Source organism: Cantharellus anzutake (assembly GCF_015039405.1).
Source record: "Cantharellus anzutake strain C23 chromosome Unknown EI90scaffold_7, whole genome shotgun sequence".
In the NCBI taxonomy this organism is placed as follows: domain Eukaryota; kingdom Fungi; phylum Basidiomycota; class Agaricomycetes; order Cantharellales; family Hydnaceae; genus Cantharellus; species Cantharellus anzutake.
The window spans coordinates 484,303-509,609 of NW_024066957.1; the positions used below are offsets into that span (position 1 = coordinate 484,303).

The 25,307-nt window shown below is 49.7% G+C and overlaps 5 protein-coding genes across 5 annotated transcripts; 1 reads left to right on the top strand and 4 right to left on the bottom strand.

Annotated features, from left to right (window-relative positions):
• The first annotated feature begins 887 nt into the window (after nucleotides 1-887).
• On the top strand, nucleotides 888-4,564 carry EI90DRAFT_3039436 (uncharacterized protein). Its single transcript, XM_039058943.1, has 4 exons — nucleotides 888-1,973; nucleotides 2,023-2,205; nucleotides 2,257-3,046; nucleotides 3,107-4,564. Exons 1-4 carry the CDS (start codon nucleotides 990-992, stop codon nucleotides 4,213-4,215), a joined length of 3,066 nt encoding a protein of 1,021 aa, XP_038920728.1. The 5' UTR covers nucleotides 888-989; the 3' UTR covers nucleotides 4,216-4,564.
• A 71-nt stretch (nucleotides 4,565-4,635) lies between these two features.
• Nucleotides 4,636-8,562, bottom strand: EI90DRAFT_2908028 (uncharacterized protein; the record flags this gene model as incomplete). Its single annotated transcript, XM_039054305.1, has 10 exons — nucleotides 4,636-4,985; nucleotides 5,056-5,357; nucleotides 5,427-5,549; nucleotides 5,621-5,739; nucleotides 5,801-5,878; nucleotides 5,915-6,540; nucleotides 6,625-6,960; nucleotides 7,066-7,690; nucleotides 7,752-8,389; nucleotides 8,496-8,562. 10 exons carry the CDS (start codon nucleotides 8,560-8,562, stop codon nucleotides 4,636-4,638), a joined length of 3,264 nt encoding a protein of 1,087 aa, XP_038920729.1.
• Nucleotides 8,563-10,501: 1,939 nt separating this feature from the next.
• On the bottom strand, nucleotides 10,502-12,014 carry EI90DRAFT_3039445 (uncharacterized protein; the record flags this gene model as incomplete). Its single annotated transcript, XM_039058944.1, is given in 6 exon segments — nucleotides 10,502-10,702; nucleotides 11,347-11,357; nucleotides 11,595-11,790; nucleotides 11,801-11,922; nucleotides 11,951-11,954; nucleotides 11,973-12,014. Coding segments are annotated over 3 exon segments (328 nt in total), but the record flags the coding sequence as incomplete, so codon positions are not given.
• A 517-nt stretch (nucleotides 12,015-12,531) lies between these two features.
• Nucleotides 12,532-16,762, bottom strand: EI90DRAFT_3117929 (uncharacterized protein; the record flags this gene model as incomplete). Its single annotated transcript, XM_039063041.1, has 9 exons — nucleotides 12,532-12,899; nucleotides 12,966-13,267; nucleotides 13,339-13,461; nucleotides 13,531-13,649; nucleotides 13,730-14,484; nucleotides 14,561-15,632; nucleotides 15,696-16,333; nucleotides 16,429-16,570; nucleotides 16,634-16,762. 9 exons carry the CDS (start codon nucleotides 16,760-16,762, stop codon nucleotides 12,532-12,534), a joined length of 3,648 nt encoding a protein of 1,215 aa, XP_038920731.1.
• Nucleotides 16,763-16,849: 87 nt separating this feature from the next.
• EI90DRAFT_2421817 (uncharacterized protein) lies at nucleotides 16,850-17,510 on the bottom strand. Its single transcript, XM_039052999.1, has 2 exons — nucleotides 17,325-17,510; nucleotides 16,850-17,270 (listed from the first exon to the last, which is right to left on the bottom strand). The coding sequence occupies exons 1-2, from the start codon at nucleotides 17,363-17,365 to the stop codon at nucleotides 16,937-16,939; spliced, it is 375 nt and encodes a 124-aa protein (XP_038920732.1). The 5' UTR covers nucleotides 17,366-17,510; the 3' UTR covers nucleotides 16,850-16,936.
• Between the last annotated feature and the right edge of the window lie 7,797 nt (nucleotides 17,511-25,307).

The following is a 25,307-nucleotide window of genomic DNA, read 5'->3' on the forward strand; positions in this document are numbered from 1 at the left end:
GCACGAGGATTCGGTTCCAACATCAGGCTGCAGTGCTGTGAACAAGCTATAAAGTTTTGAAGTTTCGATTTAGCGAGGCACTCAAGACATCTCCTCCGCAGTAAGCTTTCGTGTTGGCGCTCCGTGAGCCCCGGTCGGAGGGGTTGCAGTCATCAGCCCCCGGGCTACAAAAGCGCCCACATTCAGTTCAATCAGCTCGTTCACGTGCCCCACGGACATTTCCTCTCTGATCCGCCCAGGGCGCTTGACTCCTCGTGTAGGCTTAACAGGCGTGCATAAGGTGTCGCTTCATGGCCTCAAAGCTCACCTTTGATGACATATTTCAAGACGATGTCGTGTCAGCCATACCAACAATAGCCCAGACACAGCCGACACACCGCGTTGCCACACCTTTGACAAATCTTCTGTCTTCACGCAACCTGTTTTCTCGCCCCCGGGATTCATCTTATATTTTCCCTACTACATTATTGGGGGCCGTCGTGGTCCTCGCTATTTATTGGGCTGTATCTTTCACAATTTCAATACGTCAAAAGCTTCGAAGGGAGGCGAATGAGCTGTAAGTATTTCCCCCCTTCTTTAAGGTCGGTCCCGTCCTCACTTTTCCTGCCGTCTAGGGCTCAGAGGCGTCGTCATGGGATTCCTGATGGCGATAAACGACCGTTTGCTGAGGCTTATTCTGACGCTGTGGCCAGGAGGCGAAAACCACTCGCGCGTCCCAGGTCACGTACCGAGTTATCCGTGTTGAACGCGCCGCGTATGTCAAGGCCCAATGTGATATACAGCGCTTATGAGGATGATTCCATTGATCTGAGGTATCCTGGCTCAGAGTTTGACGGTATGTCCCCGGCTCATTTTTCTATTATGACTCACTGACGCATCGCGGTCAGCAATGCAAACTCAGGCTCACATCGCACCTTCAAAACCATCTCTCAGGAAGGAACCGTCAAACCCAAAACTTGTTGGGGCTTTCCCTTCCGAGACCTCGATGTATGTGTGCCTCATTGTTGACATGTCAACGTGCACAACGTACCCCTTGTTTCACTTTCAGATCGGATTCGATATCCCGGGGTGTGGCGAGTCGTGGACTTGCGTCTGATGTTCGTTTCAGAATACAGCAGCCGTCCAGTTTGAATGGCAGAGCGTCCAGTAAGCTGATCGACACATCCAACACAGTGAAGACGGCAGGACGCAAACGTCTTTTCATGGACCCTCGTGATGCCTCCGAGCACAATAACGTTGCCATTGCTGAGCCTTCCGCTGATGATTACTCACTTCCGAAGCGAGCACGAAAGAACGCGTGGTTCACCGAAGAGAATGCTGAAGTGCAGCATTCTAGGAATGAGAAGCGCCTCGCCTCTGCTGCGGACGATGAGATGTTGGAGCAGACCCGTGTCAAGGCTGGGGGGAAGCGTGTGAAGCCGGCTGACGATGAAGCTCAACCGAACAGTTTCCTTGCCGTTACCGTGCAAAAGGCCAATACAAAGCAGAAGAGTGGTCCAAACGTAACGTTTGCCCCTATGCCCAATCTGGCCCGCAAAAGTCGGATCGGTCGCAGACTGAACAGTGTCAACCTTCCCAAGCCGAAAGGGATTCAGGACGAGAATGTTTCTGGTCAGCAACCACCGTCTCCCGCCCTCCCCGTGGCCGGGTACAAGCGGGAGCGTGAGCGCCTCGAGTCGGATTCAGGATCAGAGACTGGACGAACTAGCGATGCTCCGCCTGCTCGCAAGCGTGGTCGGGAACGTGCTGAGAAGCCACAGCTATCGAAGTTGAGGGAGTCGATATCCTTGGATGAAAATGAAACGAAGAATGACCAGTCTGTGCCGGATGAGAATGTGGTAGTGGATCCTTTGTGTGGCGGGAGGCGACCTGGAGAAGAATGGGAGTCCGGTGGGCTGAAGTTCAAAGTTGGTGTTGACGGGCGCCGTTTGCGGAAGGAGGCCGTGGTTGAGAAGCGGCCCAAATACCAAATGGTGCGTCTTTAAGCTGGTGTCGCGTACTGTTTCTCACTTTCCAATGTAGCCCTTGGATTCCCAACATCGCGACAAGGCGGAAACCATTAATGTATGGGTGGATAATTGGTTCACTGAGGAAGAGTATCTCGAAGCTAAGGCGAAAGGCATCTTTGCTTGGCAGCAGGAAGAAAAGAAGGCTGTCGAAGCCGAGTCAGCTGCATCATCAGCTTCCTCGACGCGTCGTCCCTTGGTAAGTTTCTTAGGGTTTCCATCACAGAAGGCGGCTGATAAGGTGGTGAAGAGCGGCCGATCGTCATCAACATTCTGGGATGCGCCCGATAGCACGACGCCGCCGAAAGTCATGCCTCTCACCGATCTGGATTTCAATCCTTTCTTCAATAACCGCCAGCGGACCGTGAGCCGTCTTGCACCGGCCCCTCAGAGGCCCCGGACCTCTGTGGGGTCTGCGGGCACTATTCCTCAACGAGCGCCTTCGACGCGTTGGCAAAAGCAAGCTAACGAGCAGGAAGCGCTCAGACAGCTGCGTGAGGCTCGTAAGGACGCCGAGGAAAGGAAGCGCGCTAGTGAAACTCCAGCTGCCTCTGTTGCTACGCCTGCCCCCGCTCCCGCCGTTGTTCTTACTGCCCCGGCTTCAATGCCTCCGCCTTCTACCTTTATTCCCACTCCTTCGCCTTTTGCGCCTGTCTCTCCTGCTGCTCCCGCGCCTACCCCTACTACCGCTTCGACGCCGCTTGTCCCGGCTAAGCCTGCCACTGCCTCTCCTTTCCTTCCGACACCCCTTGTGTCGAATCCCGCGGAAAAGCTTGCGGCGGGAGAGAAAGCGAAAGAAGAACCGAAGAAAGCAGATGAACTGAAGGACGGCAATGGCAAGAAGCCTGAGGCCTCCTTCCCGGCCTTCAAGTTGCCTACTACCCCTGCATTCCTTCCTCCCAGCACTACAGCGTCATCAACAGGCACCAAGCCCCTATTTGGATTTACTCCGAGGTCAGAGTTTACAAATGAAACGAAGGAAAGTAATCAGCCTGTTGTTAATAACACCCAAACGACGCCGACTTCCGTACCCCAGACTGGTATGTTTGGTTTGGCTCATGTTTCTGGCGTTCAATTGATATTACGATTTCTTGTGATAGGTTTTAAGTTTGGTGTGACTCCAGTCGCATCATCTGCAGTGCTTTCGAGCTCGTCATTATTCTCAGCACCAAAAGTCACTGAGCCATCTAAGGAAACATTACCCAATCCCTTCAAATTTGCTGCGCCTACCAACCCTCCCGACACTCCCAAACCTGCATTCTCTGTCCCATCAAGCACAGCACCAGCAACTTTCACATCTGCTGCCAACGAATCATCCAAACCATCTCCCTTCCCATCATCCTCTTCCGCCACCGATTCTGGTGCCAAGAGTTTATTCGATCGCCTGGGACCCGCCAAAAGTACGGCGGCTTCCGCATTCACCCCGCCGGTGCTACCCCAACGTCCAAACATTTTTGGATCGCTTCCTAACTCTCCTGCACCTAACTCCTTCGCAGCGGTGACGACGAACCAGACGCCCAGTGGTGATCAGACCAAGGACGAAGCTAAACCTTCCACGGGCTTTTCGTTTAAAGGCGCAGCGGCTACTGCCGCCGCCAATAATGCGCCGGGTGACAACAAGCCTGTTCCGCCGGCACCGTTCCACCGCAACGACGCCAACCCATTTGGCACTCCTGTGGTCGTCCCGTTTGGTGGCGGCTCAGCTAATGGAACTAACGCGAATAAGACATGGACGCAACCTGATTTGTCGCAAGGCCAGTCACGGACCAAGGACAGCACTGGTGGCACACCATCTCAATCGTTCAAGTTTGGTGTTGGTGATACTGGTACCCAACCGACGGGCTCGACTGGGCCATCGAATCCATTCCAATCTGGACCTGGCGAGCTCAGTTCAACACCATTTAAATTTGGGCAAACAAGTACTCAACCAGCAACGACACTTGCTCAGCCGAGTGCGTTCTCCTTGGGCACGACTGGCGCGACTTCTGTTTTTGGCGTTCCTTCAGATGCCGCAAATCCGTTCAGCCAACAACCCCCGCCGTCGCCATCTCAGTCCGAAAATCCCGCATCGCCTGGCTGGACGTCTCCCATGCCCCCCCGTTTCGTACCGGGCGTGGCCTCACCTCGCCCGCCCGGTGCTGTCCTTCCACCCATTAACAGATCACGCTCTCGCAGCAGCCGCCCACCACAGCGTACGGGCGGCCGCTAAATAGATCATCGTTTTTCTTTGATCGTTTTGTCATTGTGTTTTCTGATAGTTCAGTGTTAATCCTTTTTCTTGTGTCATTGTACTAGTGGTGTGGCCTCTGACGCAGGCGCCGTGGAAATTTCTCATTTTGTTTGTTCACTCGCATTCACACTCAATTTTGAACGGACCAATCAATACACGAAGCCAAGACTCTTGGTTTTTCTTTCATCAACGTTACATCACACTTGAGAATTGGACACTAGAATTCACACTGCAATTGCTTTTTAGAACTACATGGTGTCAAAGCGATAACAAACATTGCATTAGCGAAATGAGCCTAAGACAGTGCAACCAGTGCAAATAGGTTCAGGAGACACACAAACACCCTCAAAAACGTCCCAGGTACCAAAAGGCTAAACTAAACAGATAAATTTTACCCATTCAGTCGGTGGGCCATTGCATCATCATCCTCATCCGCGTCGATTGCAGCGCAAAGTACAACGGCCCTCTATCATCGAGCATCCTCTTCTGAGCATACTCAGGGCTAACATCATCCAAAGGATATACAAACGCATCTCGTACAAGCATTATGTTTGCTTGCAACCGCTCGATGTCTTCAAGCGTGTACCGCGACAACAGGAAGTTCTCGAGATCGGGAAGGTCGGAGGATTCGACGGTCACCGAAATCTTGCTCCAGTCGATCAGATCGAAGAATGGATAATGTGAGGATCGTCCAATGAGGACGGGTATACAACCCGCATATATCGAATCTACGAGACGAGGGGACCAACCTGAACGCAAATGCCAATAGGCATGAGTCCCATATTCAAGAGTTGACAAAAAAAGAAGAAAAATCGTTACCATTGGTACCAGCGGGCTGTGGACAGAAGATCGTATCGTTCAGCAGGCTGATATAGTCGTAGTCCCCAGTGCCACGGTATATAGCCTTCAGCAAAGGACCATTGGGATGTAGTTTCTCCTTTGGCTCGCCAGAGGACCACCCATGGCGAGTGCATTCCACTCTCTGCCTACTGAGGACACCCGTGCCCCATGAGGAGCCAGAAAAGGTAGCAAGGACGCGTCTGTCACGGGCGGGGCGAACATCTGAGATATTCGGATAAGCCTCAAGGAGTCGCTTAGACAAACAGGTCCGAGGTGGGATCCTAATTACGTTTCAAAACAAACCCTGTCAGCATGCCTTTCGAGCACAGAAACAACGGTAAGAAACACACACTATGTCTTGATGGGGCCTGTAACATGGTGAGTTTAGGTCGGCCATCACGCTCCACGCTGTCGTGGACCTGATAATTGGAGACAACCTTGGTCCATGTTTCCGTCGGATGTCCCAAATATCCCTTAAATCAAAGAATCACTTCTATCAGCACACACCCTCCGTCGACAAACGACCCAGCCCAAAAACACGTACCATTCAAAGGTCAAGCACACACCCCAATCAAACGTGAACGGAATGATAACCTTGGATGCATCGAAGCCCTGGACCGTCTTCCAAGTGTGCTCGTACGTTCCCTCGATGCGATTTCCGCTCTAGATGTAACGTTAACTGGTATATCCTAACACCCAAAGAGAAAAGGAAAAGGACACTCACATCCCACCTCCCCTCATAATGCGGTATGAACACCATCTCAGTACTATTCTCCTCTCCTTTCGCCATAACCCCTTCACCCTCACCAACACCAAAATCAGGGGTCGGCGGCGGAACGCCCATCCTCTTCACACCCCTCTCCAACTGAGCATCAGCACTCAAACAGTGCTTCTCTCTCAATGCTCCAATATCATACTTCCTCCCCGCCTGATCTCTCCAACTCTTCACCCATTCTTCATCTTCGTCCGACAAAGGAGCGACGTATATTCGAGGAAAGGAGATGTTGAATCCAACGAACCGAGAAGCTTGTGCTCGAAGCACATTTCGCCATGAGGAACGCTTCACGGCCTCTACGAGTGGCGATTCAGAGTTCTTGGATTCAAAAGGCGATAGTGATGGTGGAGGGTAGGACAAAACTGGGAGGTTAGCAAAGGACCAAAAAGGGAAACGTTGGGAGGCAGGACATGTCGATAACACACATTGGCAATCTCCCGTATCTATACAGATCGTGGGATGATCGCATGCATTGGAACACGCTGGTAAGTTTGCATTAGACCAATCTGTTGGGTGCGGGCTGAGTTTGTTAGTATGAGTTGTTCTCCGTCGTAGGCTGGAGAGCGTGGCGAGATCCTGAGCGGCCTTCAGCTTGGCACGTCGAAGACGGTTACAAAGGGCTTTAGCGGGGGAAGCAAGGAATGGACGTTTGATCGAGTTTTTTTGGTACTCGATTGTATAGTCAATAGCTATACGTGTCCGCAACGCATGCGCCCAAAATGTATCAATTTACCAAATCACTGAGACCGGAAATAAAACGCTGTGAAACTTACGATTATCATGAAAGAAAGGCCACGGAGCTGGTGCGGGACAACAGCTTGGCGAGATCTTCATAGGCCAAACCTCCTCTTCTCCCCTGTTGTTCCCCTCCACACCTCTTCCTCTTCCTCCCCTTTCCTCTTTCTTCTCCGCCAGCGTAAAATTTTTCCCAACAAACGTAGGGCCCATCAAGAAGAGATTCGTCCCCGGAACGGCAAGCCGAACTGTCCCTTGCTCCGGGTTCGCCTCCAATTCCCAATCTACGAATGCAACCCCAACCCCAACACCTTTTCCCAATTCCTTCTCGCTTATCCTCTGAAGCGTCACAGGACCTGCTTTAAACCCTAACTCTGGCTTTTCCGTGCCAAGAAACACCCATTCGCCATTGTCCCAAGCTTTGATCCGAATAAGTACCCTTTCTCCCTTTCCATGACTGCCAGCACCATCACGAGGACGAACGTGATCCTTCCCTCGTTCCTCAGGAAGCGGTCGCAAGTCCTTGACAGGTTGGGAACCCGAACGAACGAAGATATCCGTGTGAAGTGTGGGAGGAGGCATGGTCGTCCCCGTCGTCCATTGATCTCTTTCCCCACTTTTAGGCGGGAAGAGAGCAGCGAATTCGCCTTGGATGTTCACATTCACATGAACCGTACACCTATCCAATTTGTTCAGATTCTCATCTGAGCTTTCTTTGATAGAAGGGGAAGCCTTTCCACACGTCGATCCTAGTTTCGCCGACAGGTAATGTTCCGTTTGCTGGAGGAAAGCTCGCACGAATCGTTCCAGACCTTCTTCGACGTTGACCTGAGGCTCATAACCCAGGATTTTTTGGGCTTTTTCGGCACTTCCCCGATAGGTGCTTGGGAATCGATCGTCGCCTGGAATGTACTGGATAGGTGATTTGGATCGTGCGAGTTTCACGAGGGTAGAAACAATTGTGGAGACGGGGGCGGAGAAACCTGAGACGAGGCTAAATGCATCGAAGTAGGTGCGTGGAGCGTGCCCGGACAGAGAAGAGGTTAGGTGTTTGATGGCGAGGAGGAATCCGTCGACGCAGTCGTCAATATGAAGTAGGTCAAACTAAAGAGGAAAAGGTATCAAAAATGGGTGACAAAGTCGGGAGGAAAAAAAAAGGACATACGTGTTGCTCGCCCCCCGAAATCTGTATAAGCTGATGTGATAACGCCTGCATGGCGATAGAAGGCAGAAACCTCTCCACATGATCATAGATACTTCCATACACAACCGACAACCTCAACGCGACAGCATGTATCGACCCGCCGCCCTTCTGCTTTTTGACTTCCTCCAAATGCGCCTGCACGGCCTTCTCAGAAGCCAACTTGCTCGCTCCATACGCATTCACAGGTTTCTTTTCCGTATCCTCCTCGAATGGTACATTCTCCCTTCCCGGAGGCATGTCTCCGTATACTGCTATCGAAGAAGCGAGTACGAACCATCTGCGTCCGTTGTCCTTTGCGTTTAAATTGGATAATGCCTCCAACGCAAGTTTCGTTCCTCGTTCATTTATGTCCCAGCAGTCAGCTTCGTTCTCGAGGCACAGCAGCACGCGGGAGACGCCACCAAGGTGAACGATGCCGACGATATCAGGCGTGAGGATGTCGGATAGGAGCGTGGTATTGCGAAAGTCACCCTTGACGACTTTGAGAAGGGAACGGGAGGAGGGCGTGAGTGAAGGGAGAAGTTCCTTTGGACGCCAAGCAGCATCGAGAAGGGTGACGGGAGTTGAAGCGGACAGAAGACGTCGAACGATGTGTTTCCCTGCACAGCACCCATGAACGATAGCGTTAGATTGGAGGGGTGAAAATGTGAGTTTGTGAAAGAACCAAATTGACCAAAGAGCAACGGGTAAGTTGACCAGACTCACCGATGTTCCCGCCTCCCCCAGTGACGAGTACATGTCCGGCGGAGACCCTGTCAGTGACCCGACCCATATCAAGTGGGGCGTGTCCATTCGAAGTAAGCGACGGAGATGCTACTGGTTCCGTCTTTTCAATTGTCGATGTTGTCGAGAGGAACTGTAGATAGTAAAAGGTTCAGGGGGACAACGTTCGTGTCAAGTGGAGTGGAAAGAACGAACAGCGAAGGATAAAAACTGGTAGGTCGCAAGGAACACGAGGGCAAACAGGGCGAAACGCCATGGATGGATGTGGCGAGTTATGGATGGGAGTGATAGTTGACTACTGTTCTGCCCAAAGGACGCCATGCTTTAGGAAGTTGAGTTGTGTGCCAGCACGCGAACAAACGAAGATCCACTCCAGACAAGGTAGGACATGTCACTAGTCCAGTCAGCTAGAATTTATATGTGTTGAACAATTTGGTTTCCCGCAGGACACGCAGATCTCGCGACTTCTAGATAAGGCACTGTGTTATTAACCAATTGGCCAAACATCACCCATTGTGTGGGTTAATGCTTGCTGAGGCACGCCGGTTTAGTAGAGGCTGGGATCCTGCCTAGCGCGCAGGTGCCTACATATCTATAATCTATATCTATATCTATATATCTATATTCCATATATATCTATAATGAACTAGGCTCGAATATATACCTGATCGGTTCCGACCAGGATCGTGCACACGGCCCAAAATGGGCTGGCAGGAAATGCGATTGTAGAGCAAACAACACCAGAATATAACAGCCAAGGATGAGCCGCGCACCAATACAAAAGTAGAATACAGGTGTTCCAGGACAACGAAGCGGGAAGGTGATATGATGGGCAGAGCCGGTAGAGTGCACAGGCGAGATGGGACAAACGAAACTGCGAACCAGAAAGTTACAGGCAAAGTATTTGGGGATGAAAACGAACTGACGAAGATCGATCAGAAGAAGAGCGAGAGCTCAAGCGGAACCACAGGGGAACACTGGTAGCCGTGCGTAAGTTACAAGCCCTGCTGCGCAAGGGAAACTTACCAGCTATCACTGAGCGCGAGCAAGCAGGTGGGAGAAGAGAGCAGAACTCCCCTTGCAGAAGCTACTTAAACCTCCGCCATGTTGGAGGCAGTTGGTCACTGTGGCAGTGCTGAACGAAATGGACCCGCTCCGAGTTGCAGGTGTCAGTCCCGCGAAATAGGATAGACGTAGGCAGGACTCCAGCCTCTGATAGACGAATAAATTTGGCCAACTCACTGCAGGTACCCCACCTGATCCACTGTCTTAGATAGGTATTCGCCCTTTGGATGCACGCACTCTCGCACCAGTGCACTGGAGTGACAACTACGCAAACGGGGGCAACCTAAAAATGGACATCTAAAAACTGGCACCGCTTGGACTTGCAAGGCCAAATCACATTGAAAACGAGGCACAGCCGCATCCCTTGGCTTTGAGAACTTTATTGTGTCGGGTTTGCTTCGGAAACCTCCGGAACCGGCCCCGACCTCGGGGTCTTTGACGAGAAGATGAAAGCGTGGTTTTTCACACTCACTGCCGTACTCGCTTCATGACAGGACTTTGCCCAGAATATTGCTGCTCACTTTCCTCACGTTTTGTAAATTTTTCATGGGGTTTTGTCGCGGGTTAGTGCATGAAATCCACACCATTATTGAGGGGGTGAATGACTGTATATGTAACAAACACACAAGTTGATTATATAAGACGAAAATGAAGGGCTGGCGAGTTTATCGCTCAGTCCCGTTGTAGGTGAACTAAGATATATTGGAAAATAACTGGTGGACGCCGCCTGGCGCGGCAAGTACCCGCTACTCATTCCGCCTTGATTTTGATCATTAATCTCAGATATCACGCCGTGTAGCTATGTACATACTTCCGAACTACATTTGATTCAAAAGAAAACACTGGGGTGCCATCTATTTCATTCGAAGGTTGATCAGAGGCAAGCACCCACATTCTTGGCTTGGACACACACCGTGAACACAGGCGTCCCGATCTGAAAGTGTGCGAAATGGAACGTAATACACATCGCTGCATTGGGCATCTGGTTGAGCAGGAAATACTATGACGCGACCCTTGAGGGCTCTTTGAGCAGTAGGAAGTGTGGATGAGGAGGTGGGTCCTGCAGTGTGTGTGAGACGTGGGGACCCATTGTCTTGCAGATGTATGATCCATGTTTTGGCACGCCGTCGAGCAATCAGTGCTTCTTCAAGTTCACGGAATTGGGAATGGGGCCGAAGTAAAGATCATTGATGTTGCTTGAGAGATCGATGACAGACGTTGCAAATGCGGATCACGAGGGATTGGGTATGGGAGGCAACACCTGCCAGACATAACATGATATGTTGCAGCAGAGGATAATCGAGAAAAGGGCGAGGAGCGTGCAAGGGATAGTCACCATGGAGTAAGTGGTAATCGTAATTGTTCAAGTCTACAGGTTGAGGAAGCATCTGGTTGAATAATTTGGACTCAGCACACACCGCACAAATGAATCTGGCGAGACGATGTGAAGATAGAAGGGAGTAAAATGTTTCACTGAGTTCGTCTTGGACATAGAAGAGAGCTTTTCCGGCCAACGAGCAGCACATTGAAGGCACCATTCTTGTGAAGGATCCATGTCAGAAGGGAGAAAAGACGGAAACTGTTCGGCGATGAAACGAAGCAAACAGTGACAAATAGATTGCATATCTGCACGCGAATCGATGGGCAAGTGAAGGTGAGCGATAAAACGACGGAGACAGCCCCAACGAACATCAGCCCGTGTGAGTTGAGTTAAAAAGTTGGCTAGATGGTTTGCGCGTTCTGACCGAATGTCAGTGGTCGACATCGAGAACGAGAAGGCTGTTCAGAGTGTGAGATACGACCAAAATCACAGTGAGAGTCGGTGACAATGTGGTCAAATACAATGGAGCGTAATTGGACACGATTGAGAATATTTGGAATGTGATGATGGACATGGTGGAAAGAGCCACTAAGTCTTGATGATTAATTTGATCCAGATGACGAAGAACGGTGAATGCATCAGGAAATGCAGTGGGGATTTGTTGAAAGCATTGAATAATGCCATGGGATACCCACTTACGGATTCATTGGCATATTGAACACCTAGTGCAGCACCAACCAAGGTTTGGTGTTGAAGGGAGAAAGATCGGGAGAGAAGGAAATCATGAAGTCGTTGGAGATGATCATCAATCGGCGGAAGCTGGTTAGATTCTTCAACACATCCAACAAATGGAGAGTTGTAACAGTGAGCATGCAGAATATGATGCATTAAGATGCATTAAATGTAATCGCGTGTCATTGGTCGTTAACAATGTGAAATATAAACCATGAAGCTATGTGTAATGAGTGATGGTGAGTGGATCGAGGTCCAACGCACCATTCAAAAATGAGTACATCCACAAATCTGCATGTATGGTTTAAAGAGTGGATCAGAAGAGATGCACAGAGACTCACTGAAATCAGAGGAAGTGGTGATGCAAGGTGGATGGTCTTATGGCGTGAGTTGCATTGTAGCGGAGTGAGCCGAAATCCTATTGTCGTATGGTCAGAATGGGAAAAAAGGACCCTAGGTTACAGAGGACCCTGTGCACAGAGTGGGGCCTAAATTTGCAGGACCCGCTACGGAGTAGCGGGAATAAATCACGTAGCAAGTTTATTGCTGGTGAACAAATGCTTAGTACATGGTGCGAGACAAGAAAACTACCAATTCCCCTCAGTCCCATTGGACACGAACTGAGGGAAAGTTAGGTTGTCCAAAAATTAGGTTATTATAGTCAGGCGCCATGAATGCGCACTGACTTTGGCACCGATGTCACCAAGAAAGGTAATAGGCGAACATCTAAGATGCCCATAATACTAAGAATTCTAACAGATTACATTAACAAACTGAGCCTCAGCCACTAGAACCAGTGCAAATAGGCTCAAGAGACACGCAAGCACCCTCGAAAAACATCCCAGATTACCAAAAAGATAAGACAAACTAGATAAACCTTCAGATACCCCATTATGTAATTCATGGCCGATCCACCACGTCGTCGGCGGGCCATTGCATCATCATCCTCATCCGGGTCGATTGCAGCGCAAAGTACAACGGGCCTCTATCATCGAGCATCCTCTTCTGAGCGTACTCAGGCCTAACATCGTCCAAAGGGTACACAAACGCATCTCGTACAAGCATCATGTTCGCTTGCAGCCGTTCGATATCCTCGAGTGTATACCGCGACAGGAGGACGTTCTCAAGATCGGGAAGGTCGGAGGATTCGACGGTCACCGAAATCTTGCTCCAATCGATCATATCGAAGAATGGATAATGTGAGGATCGTCCAATGATGACGGGTACGCAACCCGCATATATCGAATCTACGAGACGAGTTGACCAACCTAGTGAAACGTAAAATACCAATGAGCACGAGTCCCGTATTCCAAGAGTTTATATGAAATCATTACCAGTGGTACCAGCAGGCTGTGGACAGAAGATCGTATCGTTCAGCAAGTTGATATAGTCGTAACTCCCAGTGTCATGGTATATAGCCTTCAGCAGAGGACCGTTGAGATGTAGTTTCCGCTTTGACTCGCCAGAGGACCACCCATGGCGGGGGCATTCCACTCTCTGCCTACTGAGGAAACCCGTACCCCATAAGGAGCCAGAAAAGGCAACGAGGACGCGTCTGTCGCGGGCGGGTCGAACATCTGAGATATCCGGATAAGCCTCAAGGAGTCGCTTAGACAAACAGGTCCGAGGTGGGATCCTAATTATGTTTCGAAACAAACCGAGTGTCAGCATGCCTTTCGAGCACAGAATCAACGATAAGAGACGCACACTATGTCTTGATGGGGTCTGTAACATGGTGAGTTTAGATCGGCCATCACGCTCCACGCCGTCGTGGACCTGAGGATTGGAGACAACCTTGGTCCATGTTTCCGTCGGAGTTTCCAAACATTCCTTGAATCAAAGAATCATTTCCATCAGCACAACACCCTTCCTAGACAAACAACCAAAGAAATGCATTACCATTCAAAGGTCAAGCACAGACCCCAATCAAATGTGAACGGAATGATGACCTTGGATGCATCGAAGCCCCGGACCGTCTTCCAAGTGTGCTCGTACGTTCCCTGGATCCGTTTCCCGCTCTAGACGAAAGGTCATTATGAGTAAAACTGCACTATCCCAACGCCAAAGGAAGAAAAGAGAAGAGGAAAAGGACACTCACATTCCATCTTCCCTCATAATGCGGTACGAACACTATCTCAGCACCATTCTCCTCTCCTTTCACCTTCTTAACTCCTTCACCCTCACCAACACCAAAATCAGGGATCGGCGGCGGAACGCCCATCCTCTTCACACCCCTCTCCAACTGAGCATCAGCACTCAAACAATGCTTCTCTCTCAATGCTCCAATATCGTACATCCTACCCTCCTGATCTTTCCAATTCTTCACCCATTCTTCATCATCGTTCGACAAAGGAGCGACGTATATTCGAGGAAAGGAGATGTTGAATCCGACGAATCGAGAAGCTTGCGCTCGAAGGACGTTCCGCCATGAAGAACGCTTCACAGCCTCTACGAGTGGCGATTCAGCGGATTTCGATTCAGTCTTTAATTCAGAAGGCGATAGTGATGGCGGAGGGTAGGACAAAACTGGAAGATTAGCAAAGGACCAAAAGGGGAAACGTTGGGATGCAGGACATGTCGACAGCACACATTGACAATCTCCCGTATCTACGCAGATTGTAGGGTGATCGCATGCATTGGAACATGCTGGCAAGTTTGCATTAGACCAATCTATTGGGTGCGAGCTGAGTTTGTTGATGTGAGTTTTTTTGCGTTGAAGGCTGGAGAGCGTGGCGAGATCTTGAGTAACCTTCATCTTGGCACGCCGAAGACGGTTACAAAGGGCTTTAGCCGGGGAAGCTAGGAATGGACGGTCGAGAGAGGTTTTTTGGTACTCGATCGTATAGTCGATAGCTATACGCGTCCGCAACGCGTGTGTATCAGTTCATCAGATCACTGAGACAGGCAAATAAAACGCTGTGAAACTTACGATTATCATGAAAGAAAGGCCACGGAGCCGGTGCGGGACAACAGCTTGGCGAGATCTTCATAGGCCAAACCTCCTCTTCTCCCCTGTTGTTCACCTCCACACCTCTTCCCCTTCCTCCCCCTTCATCCTTCTTCTCCGCCAACGTAAAATTCTTCCCAAGAAACGTAGGGCCCTTCAAGAAGAGATTCGTCCCCGGAACGGCAAGTCGAACTGTCCCTTGCTCCGGGTTCGCCTCCAATTCCCAATCTGCGAATGCAACCCCAACCCCAACCCCAACCCCTTTTCCCAATTCTTTCTCGCTTATCCTCTGAAGCGTCACAGAGCCTGCTTTAAACCCTGACTCTGGCTTTTTCGTGCCAAGAAACACCCATTCGCCATTGTCCCAAGCTTTGATCCGAATAAGCACCCTTTCTCCCTTGCTGTGATGGTCAGCACCACCATAAGGACGAACGTGATCCTCCCCTCGTTCCTCAGGAGGCGGTCGCAAGTCCTTGACAGGTTGGGGATCCGAACGAACGATGATATCCGTGTGAAGCGTGGGAGGAGGCATGGTCGTACCCGTCGTCCATTGATCGCTTTCCCCACTTTTTGGCGGGAAGAGACCAGCGAATTCACGTTGGATGTCCACACTCACATGAACCGTACATCCATCCAATTTGTTCAGATTCTCATCTGAACTTTCTTCGATAGAAGGGGATGCCTTTCCACACGTCGATCCTATCTTTGCCGAAAGGTAATGTTCCGTTTGTTGAAGAAAAGCTCGCACGAATCGTTCCAGACCTTCTTCGACGTTGACCTGAGGCTCATAACCCAGGATTCTTTGTGCCTTTTCGGCACTTCCCCGATAGGTGTTTGGGAAACGATTGTCACCTGGGATGTACTGGATAGGCGATTTGGATCGTGCGAGTTTTACGAGTGTGGAAACGAGTGTGGAGACGGGGGCGGAGAAACCTGAGGCGAGGTTAAACGCGTTGAAGTAGGTGCGTGGAGCGTGCCCGGATAGAGATGAAGTTAGGTATTTGACAGCGAGGAGGAATCCGTCGACGCAGTCGTCAATATGAAGTAGGTCAAACTAAAGAGGAAAAGGTATCAAAAATGGGTGACAAAGTCGGAAGGGAACAAAAAAAGGACATACGTGTTGCTCGCCCCCCGAAATCTGTATAAGCTGATGTGATAATGCCTGCGTAGCGATAGAAGGCAGCAACCTCTCCACATGATCATATATACTTCCATACACATTCGACAACCTCAATGCAATAGCATGTATCGACCCGCCGCGCTTCTGCTTTTTGATTTGCTCTAGATGTGCTTCCACAGCCTTCTCAGAAGCCAACTTGCTCGCTCCATACGCATTCACAGGTTTCTTTTCCGTATCCTCCTTGAATGGTATATTTTCCTTTCCCGGAGGCATATCTCCGTATACTTCCCTCGAAGAAGCGAGTACGAACCATCTGCGTCCATTGTCCCTTGCATTCAAATTGGATAATGCCTCCAACGTAAGTTTCGTTCCTCGTTCATTGATATCCCAGCAGTCAGCTTCGTTCTCGAGGCACAGCAGCACGCGGGAAACGGCGCCAAGGTGCACGATGCCGACGATATCAGGTGTGAGGATGTCGGATAGGAGCGTTGTATTGCGGATGTCACCCTTGACGACTTTGAGAAGGGAACGGGAGGAGGATGTGAGTGAAGGGAGGAGTTCGTCTGGACGCCAAGTAGCGTCGAGAAGGGTGACAGGAGTTGAAGCGGACAGAAGACGCCGAACGATGTGTTTCCCTGCATAGCACCATGAACGACAGCATGGGGGGAGTTAAAATGTTGAATTTTATGAAAAGAAGCAAAATTAATGGAAGACTAGTCAATAGACTCACCGATGTTCCCGCCTCCGCCAGTGACCAGGACATGTCCAGCGGCGACCCTGTCGGTGACCCGACCCATATCAAATGGGGTGCGTCCATTCGATGGAGATAGTGCTGGTTCGGTCTCTTCAATTGTTGATCTTGTCGAGAGGGACTATGAAAAAAAAGAGTTTAGGCGACAAACATTCGTGTCAAGTTGGTGGGGGAAAGAACGGACAGCGAAGGATAAAAACTGGTAGGTTGCAAGGAATACGAAGGCAAGCAGCACGAAACGCCATTGAGGGATGTGGCGAATGATGGACGGGAGAGATAGTCGCCTGCTGCTGTCCTGCCAAAAGGACAACATGCTTTAGGAAGTTGGGTGACCTGAATCTGTGCCGACACGCAAACAGAGGAGGAGAGACTGAGTGCGAGAAACGGGGGGAGACAGGACTCTAGACAAAGGATGCCAGGAGTATGTAAAAGCAGCAACGTGGGAGGACCATGCTCAACTGGGGAAGAGGATTTGTATTGAACGATTTCAGTTGGTTGATTCGGCAAGTGGGGAAACGGTGAATTCGCGATTTGCGCGGATGGAGATGGGGGTTCTGTGTTTTAACCAATTAACCCAACTCATCACCCGCCAGCGTAACCTCAGCGAGCAAACAACTCGAACACGCAGGTGACCCAGCCTCTCGTTACGTCGGCTGGTTCTGACACCGCAACTCATGCAATTCAATTTGGCAGCCGTTCCTTGATCGGCCCGAAATGGGCCATGAGGCTGAGAGCAACCATCCACAAACTGGAGAGTGAACCATCGACGCAAATTATTCGTGCCATCGCTCCGAATTACACCTGAGGGGACAATCGTTGAGCTTCACGTACGTAAGCTCGCGCCTGACCCAACAATATTCCTGAGCGCAACTGACGTAATCAACGTTAATGAAATACGCGCCCTTGGCAGGAACATTGCTCTTCCCCTTAAATCCCCAAGGTTTCGCCAAAACCTGCGGGAAGTCACAATTCGACAGAAAGCGCAGCTTTGTTGATAGGGCTGGAATAACAACCTTCGGGCCGACCACGTGGTTCATCAATCAATCTTGTGGATGAATGGCTCAAGTGATATGTGAGGGACCTTAACGTCGGCAGAGGCCGGCGATTGAGTTCAGGTGGTTAAGGGACTCACGAAATCTTAGGGTAATCGAAAGTCGCTGAACCAAAGTCGAACTCGATATTACACTAGGGGTGTAAGTACAAGATCTCTGCTTTTCCTATCTACTAAGGTTCTAGCTTATATACGGTTCTCTACGCTTATGTAAGCTTATCGCTTACAGTCGCCCTCCTGCGACGTTGGCGACTCGCATCTACGAATTAGGGATTAGTCGTTAGAAGCCGTATATAATACTAAAGACAAAGGGAACAATAAAAATAAATTCAGAACCTGCACTTACGACGAAGTCTAGTCGTTCTTTGGAGCTGAAGAGCTCGCCTCAGCCGCTCCTTCGGTGGTGTCGACCGAGTGTTCCGTCTGTAGCGTTGCCATTGAGAGGTCATTCATATGGCCGATAGTGCTCGAAAGTGAAGGGGATGCCGGCGTTACAAAGTTTGGGGGGGCAACCGATGGCACATATTCCGCGTTCACAAAGAGATTGTTGGGGTCGATTGGCGCGTTGTCTGTGTTTGCGAATGGGTAGGGAGTCGGGGTTGGAGTTGGGGTTCCACCACTAGGTCCCGCGTTGTCGGTGTGTCGTTCAGTAGGCCTCGTCCCAACATTACGGTATTTGTTTCGTCCGCGAACACCGCGTCTGGTGTAAGGACCTCCGCGGTGGGGAGGCACCCGCTCTCGGCCGTGGTAGGGAGATGTGGGAGGGGGCGGTGGACGCGTGAACCTGCTAGGGGAACCGATGACCGTGCCAGAATTCAAGATGGCTTGCGCTTCTAGATAGGGAGCATGGAGCGCATGAGACTCAATTGCGTTCAGAATCACGTCCGTGAGGTTGTTAGCCTCCACCCATTCCGTCCAAAAGTTCGGTTCGGGGCCAGTAATCGTGCCACCAGACTCTATCATAGCAAGATGGCGGCATACTGCTGCATAGTCCTTTGATTCCATGCCGGGCACTATCGTGAATCTGGGTTTTACTTTTGCAGTGAATCCTCTCCTAGGCGGGATGATGGTGTGCGAGTGTGGATTGAACATCGTGGCGTGTCCGTGGTCAGGGAGGGTGGATTTGGGGGGGTTGGTCGAGCTACAAGCGAGACCTATCGATATTGCCGCAATGGATAGTCCTTTTATATGTTCAGTTACGTCTGATATTGGGGTAGTTTCCTGTCGCAATTTCGTAATGTTGCTTACCCCTAAGACATCTAAGTAATCATTCAAAGGCGCCTTTCCGCGCAGTAGGCTCCAAGGCTCCCAACTTGTGGAACCATTTGACCATTGAACGAAGAATTTCGCGTGTTTTCCTTGACCGTCATGCTTTATAACGCGTCGTAGTAATGTGTCGTCCGAGGCGCCGATTCCTATATACTCATCGACTTTTCGGTTGGGGAATAGAATATCATCGTTAGGAATGTGTGGTCGTAGCAGCTTAGAGTGAAATACGGGGTGTATACCTCGTTTTCTGAGTTCGTCGGGTAGCTCAAGCTCAAAGCTTGTGTTCGGCGAAGCTTCTCTAGATATCCGCATTGGGCCAATGTATTTCATCGATAATTTTCTCGATTTTCCCTTCCCTAAGTTCAAGTTTTCCGTTGACAAGTAAACCATGTCATTGACTTTGAACGGTGTTTGCTTACGATGTTTGTTAGCTATCACTGTTTGATTACTTCGTGCATCAATGAGAGCATCGTGCGCGTCCAGAGTCATTGCCGTGATTTTGCGCGCTACGGCCCGAACACCTGGATAAGGGGACTCTCGCGAGATGAGGATCGGGTTTGGTTGCCGTATTCCATTCAATTCGAAAGGTGTATATCCTGTGCTATCCGATGTTGACATGTTTATTGCCAGTTCTATGACCGGGAGTTTGGACGCCCAATCCTTTTGATGACCTGATATTGCTTGTCTCAACATTTGAGACAGGGTCCGGTGAGCGCGTTCCGTGGCGCCGTCCGTTTCTGGGTGGTATGCACTGGACAATCGTAGTTCCACACCTATCAGCTTGTGTAGCTCAGTCCAAAATGTCGACGTGAATAGGCTGTCTCTGTCGCTTACAATGCGTAGGGGAAGGCCGTGTAATTTGTAAATGGTATCGAAAAATACTTCGGCCATATCCCGGGCTGTATAGGTCTGCAGCGTTGGTACTAGGTGAACCATGCCGCTAAAATGATCAATGATTGTACAGATCATATCAAATGCGCCATGTCGGGTTTTCGAGAGTGGCAACGGGCCTAGGAAATCAATTCCCACAGATTCCCAAGGTTGTGATGGGATCGGTAAGGTTTTCAGGAGGCCGAATGGTGCCGTTGTACGAGATTTTGTCGTTGCGCAAACTGGGCAAGACAGACAGAATTTACGTGCATCCCGCAAAATGTTTTTCCACCAGACATGACGACGAAGGTAGATCGTCGTTTTCTCAGGACCTAAGTGAGCTAGAATGGAATGTGCATGAGAGATGACAATCTCACGTAGCGATCGCGCACCATATGATACGTTCGGTATGCAGAGTACAGTGAATTGACCATTATTCATGAATATCAGCATCTTTCCTTCCGCGTCCTTGGCGACTGAGAAATTAGGGAAATATAGTGGGTTGTCGATAATCCTCGCGAAGAACGGGTCTGAATAGTACTTATCGGTAATAAAATCCGGTAGCACAAGGCCTGGCTCGGAGTCTGATACCAATGTTATGAGTCCTGGAGGTGTCTCAGCGTACTCGGACTGCAATTCCGAATGGACTTGGTTTGAGGTAGAACCCGTTGCTTGGGTATCCTCATCTGTGGTGCTTTTTCGCATGTGGGCGGGTATTTTGATTTTGATTTTCAAAGCCTCCTGGGGTTGCTCTTCTAAGGCTTCTTGTGTGACGGGTGATGGTTCTGGTTCGTCATCCTGAGAGCCTAGGGTCGCGGGTTTCTTTCCGGTTCTCTTCTTCCTAGGTGGTTTGGGTGGACGAATACGCAACCTGCGTGGTTCGGAGACTGCAGGGCCTGTGATTAGTGTGGCTGTGTACACTCTATCCGTCGTTGTTCCAGCATCATTGTCCTCCATAGTCTCTGACACGAATTCAGAGGGGGCACGTAATGTCCCCAGTGACTCATCACTGTATATTCGTGATAGGGAATCTGAGAATGAATTTTGTTCACCGGGTAGATAGTTGATTGAAAAGTCAAAATCACTCAATGCATCCAGCCAGCGAGCTTGACGCTGCGATAAATTCCGTTGTGATTTCAGGAATTCCAACGGCTTGTGATCTGTGAACAGTCTGAACTTACAGCCTAACAATTGGTCGCGAAAGCGCTTTAGTGACTCAATAATAGCCAATAATTCTCGCTCATGGACAGGGTAATTTTGTTGCGTCGGAGTGAACTTCCCGGACCAGAAACACGCAATCTGGGCTGTTTCCAGGTTGTCCCCTTGACTTAAGACACCACCTGCTCCTGTTAATGAGGCGTCTGTAACTAGGTTGATTGCCGGAGCATTTTCTGAGTAGTCCAGAGGTTTTCTATGGTGATCACGGAAATTCTGGACAATTTCCTTAATTTGCTCGAATGCCCGTTGATGGGTCTCATCCCATTTCCAAACTTTCTTGGCACTAGTTAATGGTGTCAGTACACCCATGGGGATCCTAATTCCTTTGCAGTTGGGTGCTAGGTATCCTACCGCTCCCAAGAACCCGTGTAGGAGCGATGCGTTCGTGGGGATTTTCCAATTCTGTACGCAATTTACTTTGTTTGGGTCCATTTTGATGCCGTTCCTGTCAATCACATGACCTAAGATTTTTAGTTCGTCGGCAAAGAATTGTAATTTATCTGGTGTTGACAAGTAGAATTTCTCTTTTTCCAGTAACCGGAAAACTGTTCGGCAATGTCCGATGTGTTCACTGATTGAATTGGAATAGATTATTATGTCATCCAGATACGGGTCTACCCATTTCCCTATGTATGGGCCAAACATGTGACACATGGTCATCTGCCATGTTGCGGCAGCGTTCTTGTCTCCTTGGCACATGACCCGACTCTTCATCACACCGTCCGGAGTGATTATTAAATTCTTTACCTCGTCCGCGGGGTCAACTCTCATTTGTTCATAGGCATCTCGTCCATCTACTATAGACACAAATTTATGCCGAGCTACTCTATCTAGTATAGCTCTTATGTCTGGGAGTGGAGATGACATCGGGACCGTGTTTTCATTAATCTCGCGCTTGTCTATCACTGTGCGGATGCGGACTTCCCCGTTGGGTCCTGGTTTTTTCTTGAGTACCAGTAATGGCATTCCGTTTGTTCCGTTGTAGTAGACCCATCGGCCTGATTTCAACATGACATCGCGCTTTTTCTCCCATAATGCGCGCAGTGGTTCCGGGCACATTGCCCGTCTGAATCTGTAAATCTTGTTTTCATCCTTTAGTGGGATTCTGTGATTAATATCACGTAAAGGTGGTAGGGGTGTTTCATCGAAAGGCTTACATAGGTGGGCTGCTTCCTCTCTAAGCATCTGCCTCAGTTTCTCTAAGTCGCGGTCAATCAGCACGGAAGTCACGGATGGTATCACCACCGAGTCTTCCTTCCTAAGGGGTAGTGGATTTGCGGATCCGATCCGTAGTCGCGGTGGGTTAAGTCCAAGTAGCACGGAATGTTGGTATAGGAAAGGGGTACCTAAAATGACATCGTAGTCATGAATGTTCATCACATCAAACCGCTTTGTACAGTTAATGTCTTCGTATTTGAACGAAACCGATGCCTCCAGTTGGACGTTGACCCTTGAGCCTGTAACTGCCAGTTGAACGGGGAGGATGGTTGATAGTTTTGTCGTTGGGATTTTGAGTTGGTCTACGCATGTAGTGGAAATGAAATCAGCCAGTGAACCAGAGTCTATGAGGGTTCGGCAAATATGACCGTTAACTTGTGCTTTAATCACCATTCCCTTCGGTAGGATGCGTGTAACATCTTTGGGAGTGGCAGTTGTGCGCTCAAGACCGTCAGTTAGTTTTGCACCCTCCTTTCGGAGTTTGTCCCCTCTAGATTTAGCAGCATTAGCTTCAATATAATCCACTTTGCTCATCATCGATAAGCTTATTGCATAGATGTTTCCTGAGCAATCTCCCTCTATCAAACTTTCTAGTTCGTTTATGTTCACAGAGCGCGCGCTCACGCTCGGGGTCTCTTTAGTTACTGGGCAGTCCTTCGCTAAGTGTCCTGATTGTTTACAGTTGAAGCATAGGCCCTTGGCCCTTAGCTCATCACTTTCTTCTTTCGATAGTTTCGTTCTTGAGGATCTGCTCCTGCGCCCTCCAGACCTTTTGTCACCGTCTTTTTCTTTTTTCTCTTCACCCTGCCTAGCGGGCTTGTTATCTTTTTCGGATTTCTTGTTTTCTTTCTCAGGTGGGCGCTTGTCCTTTCCATGTTCACCTTGTCGGTTCTGGTTTCTTTTGCGATTCTCTTCATACCTGACCATTTTCTTGGCTCTTTCGGCATTCATGGCGATCGCTTTTAAATCATCTATGTTCCCAGTGTCAGGACTAAATCCATAATCTAATAATTTGATGCGATAGTATTGATCCAGTCCGTTGAACACCCGTTGCACAAATTGCCTATCCGTGATGTCGCTTATTCTGTTTCTGATGCGGTCCATTTCCCTGACATATTCCTGAACCGAGGAATCACGTTGCATCCAACGTTCGAAACGATCTCGTTGAATTTGTCGGAATTCTGGTGGGAAACATTCATCAAACAGTGCTTTGACGGCTGATTTGAGAGTCCAATCTCGCGGAGTCAGAGCGATAGTTGATACGAACCATGTTGCGGCCTTGCCACACAACATGTGTTGGAGGTGTTTGACCTCATCTCGTCTGTGTACTTTGTTTAGTTCAAAATAAGTTCTTACTCCTGCCAGCCAAACTTCGAACTTATCGTAGTTGGCTTCACCGTTATACGGGTCTGGTCCTTTGACCTTGACATGCGGGCTTCGGTGTTTATCCTTCTTCAGTAGGGCCAGGAGGAGGCTGGACTCGTTCCTTAGGCTTAGTCTGTTCAACTTGCCTAGTTTTAGAAGGTCCGAGTCGTTGGAGTGTATCGTACTAGTTCTTATTGATGGGTTCGATGACGAAGAACTTCCGTCGCTGCTGTCATCGGAAGGGTCTGACAGGGTCAATTGTTTGGCTAGGAAAGAGGAAGGGGGAACAAATGTTGAAGCTCTAGGTACTTTCAACGTCGTATAGTTTTGAACGTCCGCTTCGGTCTTGGACTTCCCTTCGGACTTGTCCCTTCTAGGTGTCATCGATTTACGTTTAAGGGCCTTGTGTTTGGCCAGTCTGTGAGACGCTAGTCCGTTGACGATAGTCTCGGAGTCAGCATGTTTCTCAAATAGTTTACGGACTTGAGTGGATAACTCATCTGAGTCCTTGTTGTCGTCGTAGTCATTGATGCCCATTGATTGTACGGGTGGTGGGGTGGGCGAACGTATCTCACGTCCTTTTCCTTTCTCTGTTGATGTGGACGCGCGAGGTGTTTGTGTTTCCGTGGCTGAGTATAGTCGAGCGCTTCCAGCGTCAGAACGGGTATCAGTCCATAGATCTGGCGTTCGCGGTTCAGGTTCGTATTTGATTACCTGTTCTCTAAAGCGAAGTATCTTGTTAAGAGCCTCATCGGGCATCGCGAGTACGTCCGATAGTGAGAGTGTTTTCGCGTTGAGTTGGGCAAAGGGATCGAAAGAGGGTGGACTCTGGGGAACGGGTGGTTCTGGTTCGCCACGGTACCTTGTATGTAGATTGGAGTCACTCACAATGGACATATTTTCTTCTCCGCTCGAGGTATCGCTAGCTTCAGTGCTGCGAGCATCTTTCGCGAGACGGAGGTCCTCCATATAGTAACGAGAGGACGTTACAGGGCTTGTACCTGTAACCGCTATTCCCGCGCTCTCCATGGGGCTGGTCCCCAGAGCAGCCGGATCTACGCGTCGTTTCTCTACGGGGCTGGTCCCCGGAGCTGCTAATACCGCGCTCTCGACAGGGTTGGTTCCTGGAGCTGCTGGGTATGCGCTCTGATTCTCTACAGGGTTGTACCCCGGAGCCGCTGGTGCTGCGCTCTCCACGGGACTAATTCCCGGAGCTGCTAGCCCCGCGCTTTTCAAAGTTGGAAAGCTACTCACCAGATATGTCTCATATCCTTCGTTCTTGTTAGCTTGTCCTACGTCTAGATCGAGTCCTTTTGTCGTAACTAGATCGTCCTGTTCACTAGGTATCTTGAGAGACAGCTCGGTATTCTCTACCGACAGGCTCCCATCGTGCACAATAGGTTGGTTAGTAACCGGTTCTGGCGCCAAAGCGTCTACTGAGGTTGATCGGCCACGTCGGCTCACCAGTGGGACGTAGCCTCGACCACTCCTCAGGTTCATCATCGCGTTGCAACTAAAGTCGTGAGAGGTGGGTAAAGCTTAAGGTGGCCGGCCTTAAGCTCGGGATTCGGAAGTGAGGGTTAGATCGGTTTAGATCGGTGTAGATCGAGAGTGTGTAGGTAGCGAAAAAATGTGAGGGACCTTAACGTCGGCAGAGGCCGGCGATTGAGTTCAGGTGGTTAAGGGACTCACGAAATCTTAGGGTAATCGAAAGTCGCTGAACCAAAGTCGAACTCGATATTACACTAGGGGTGTAAGTACAAGATCTCTGCTTTTCCTATCTACTAAGGTTCTAGCTTATATACGGTTCTCTACGCTTATGTAAGCTTATCGCTTACATGATATTTGACGGAAGCACCAAATCCAT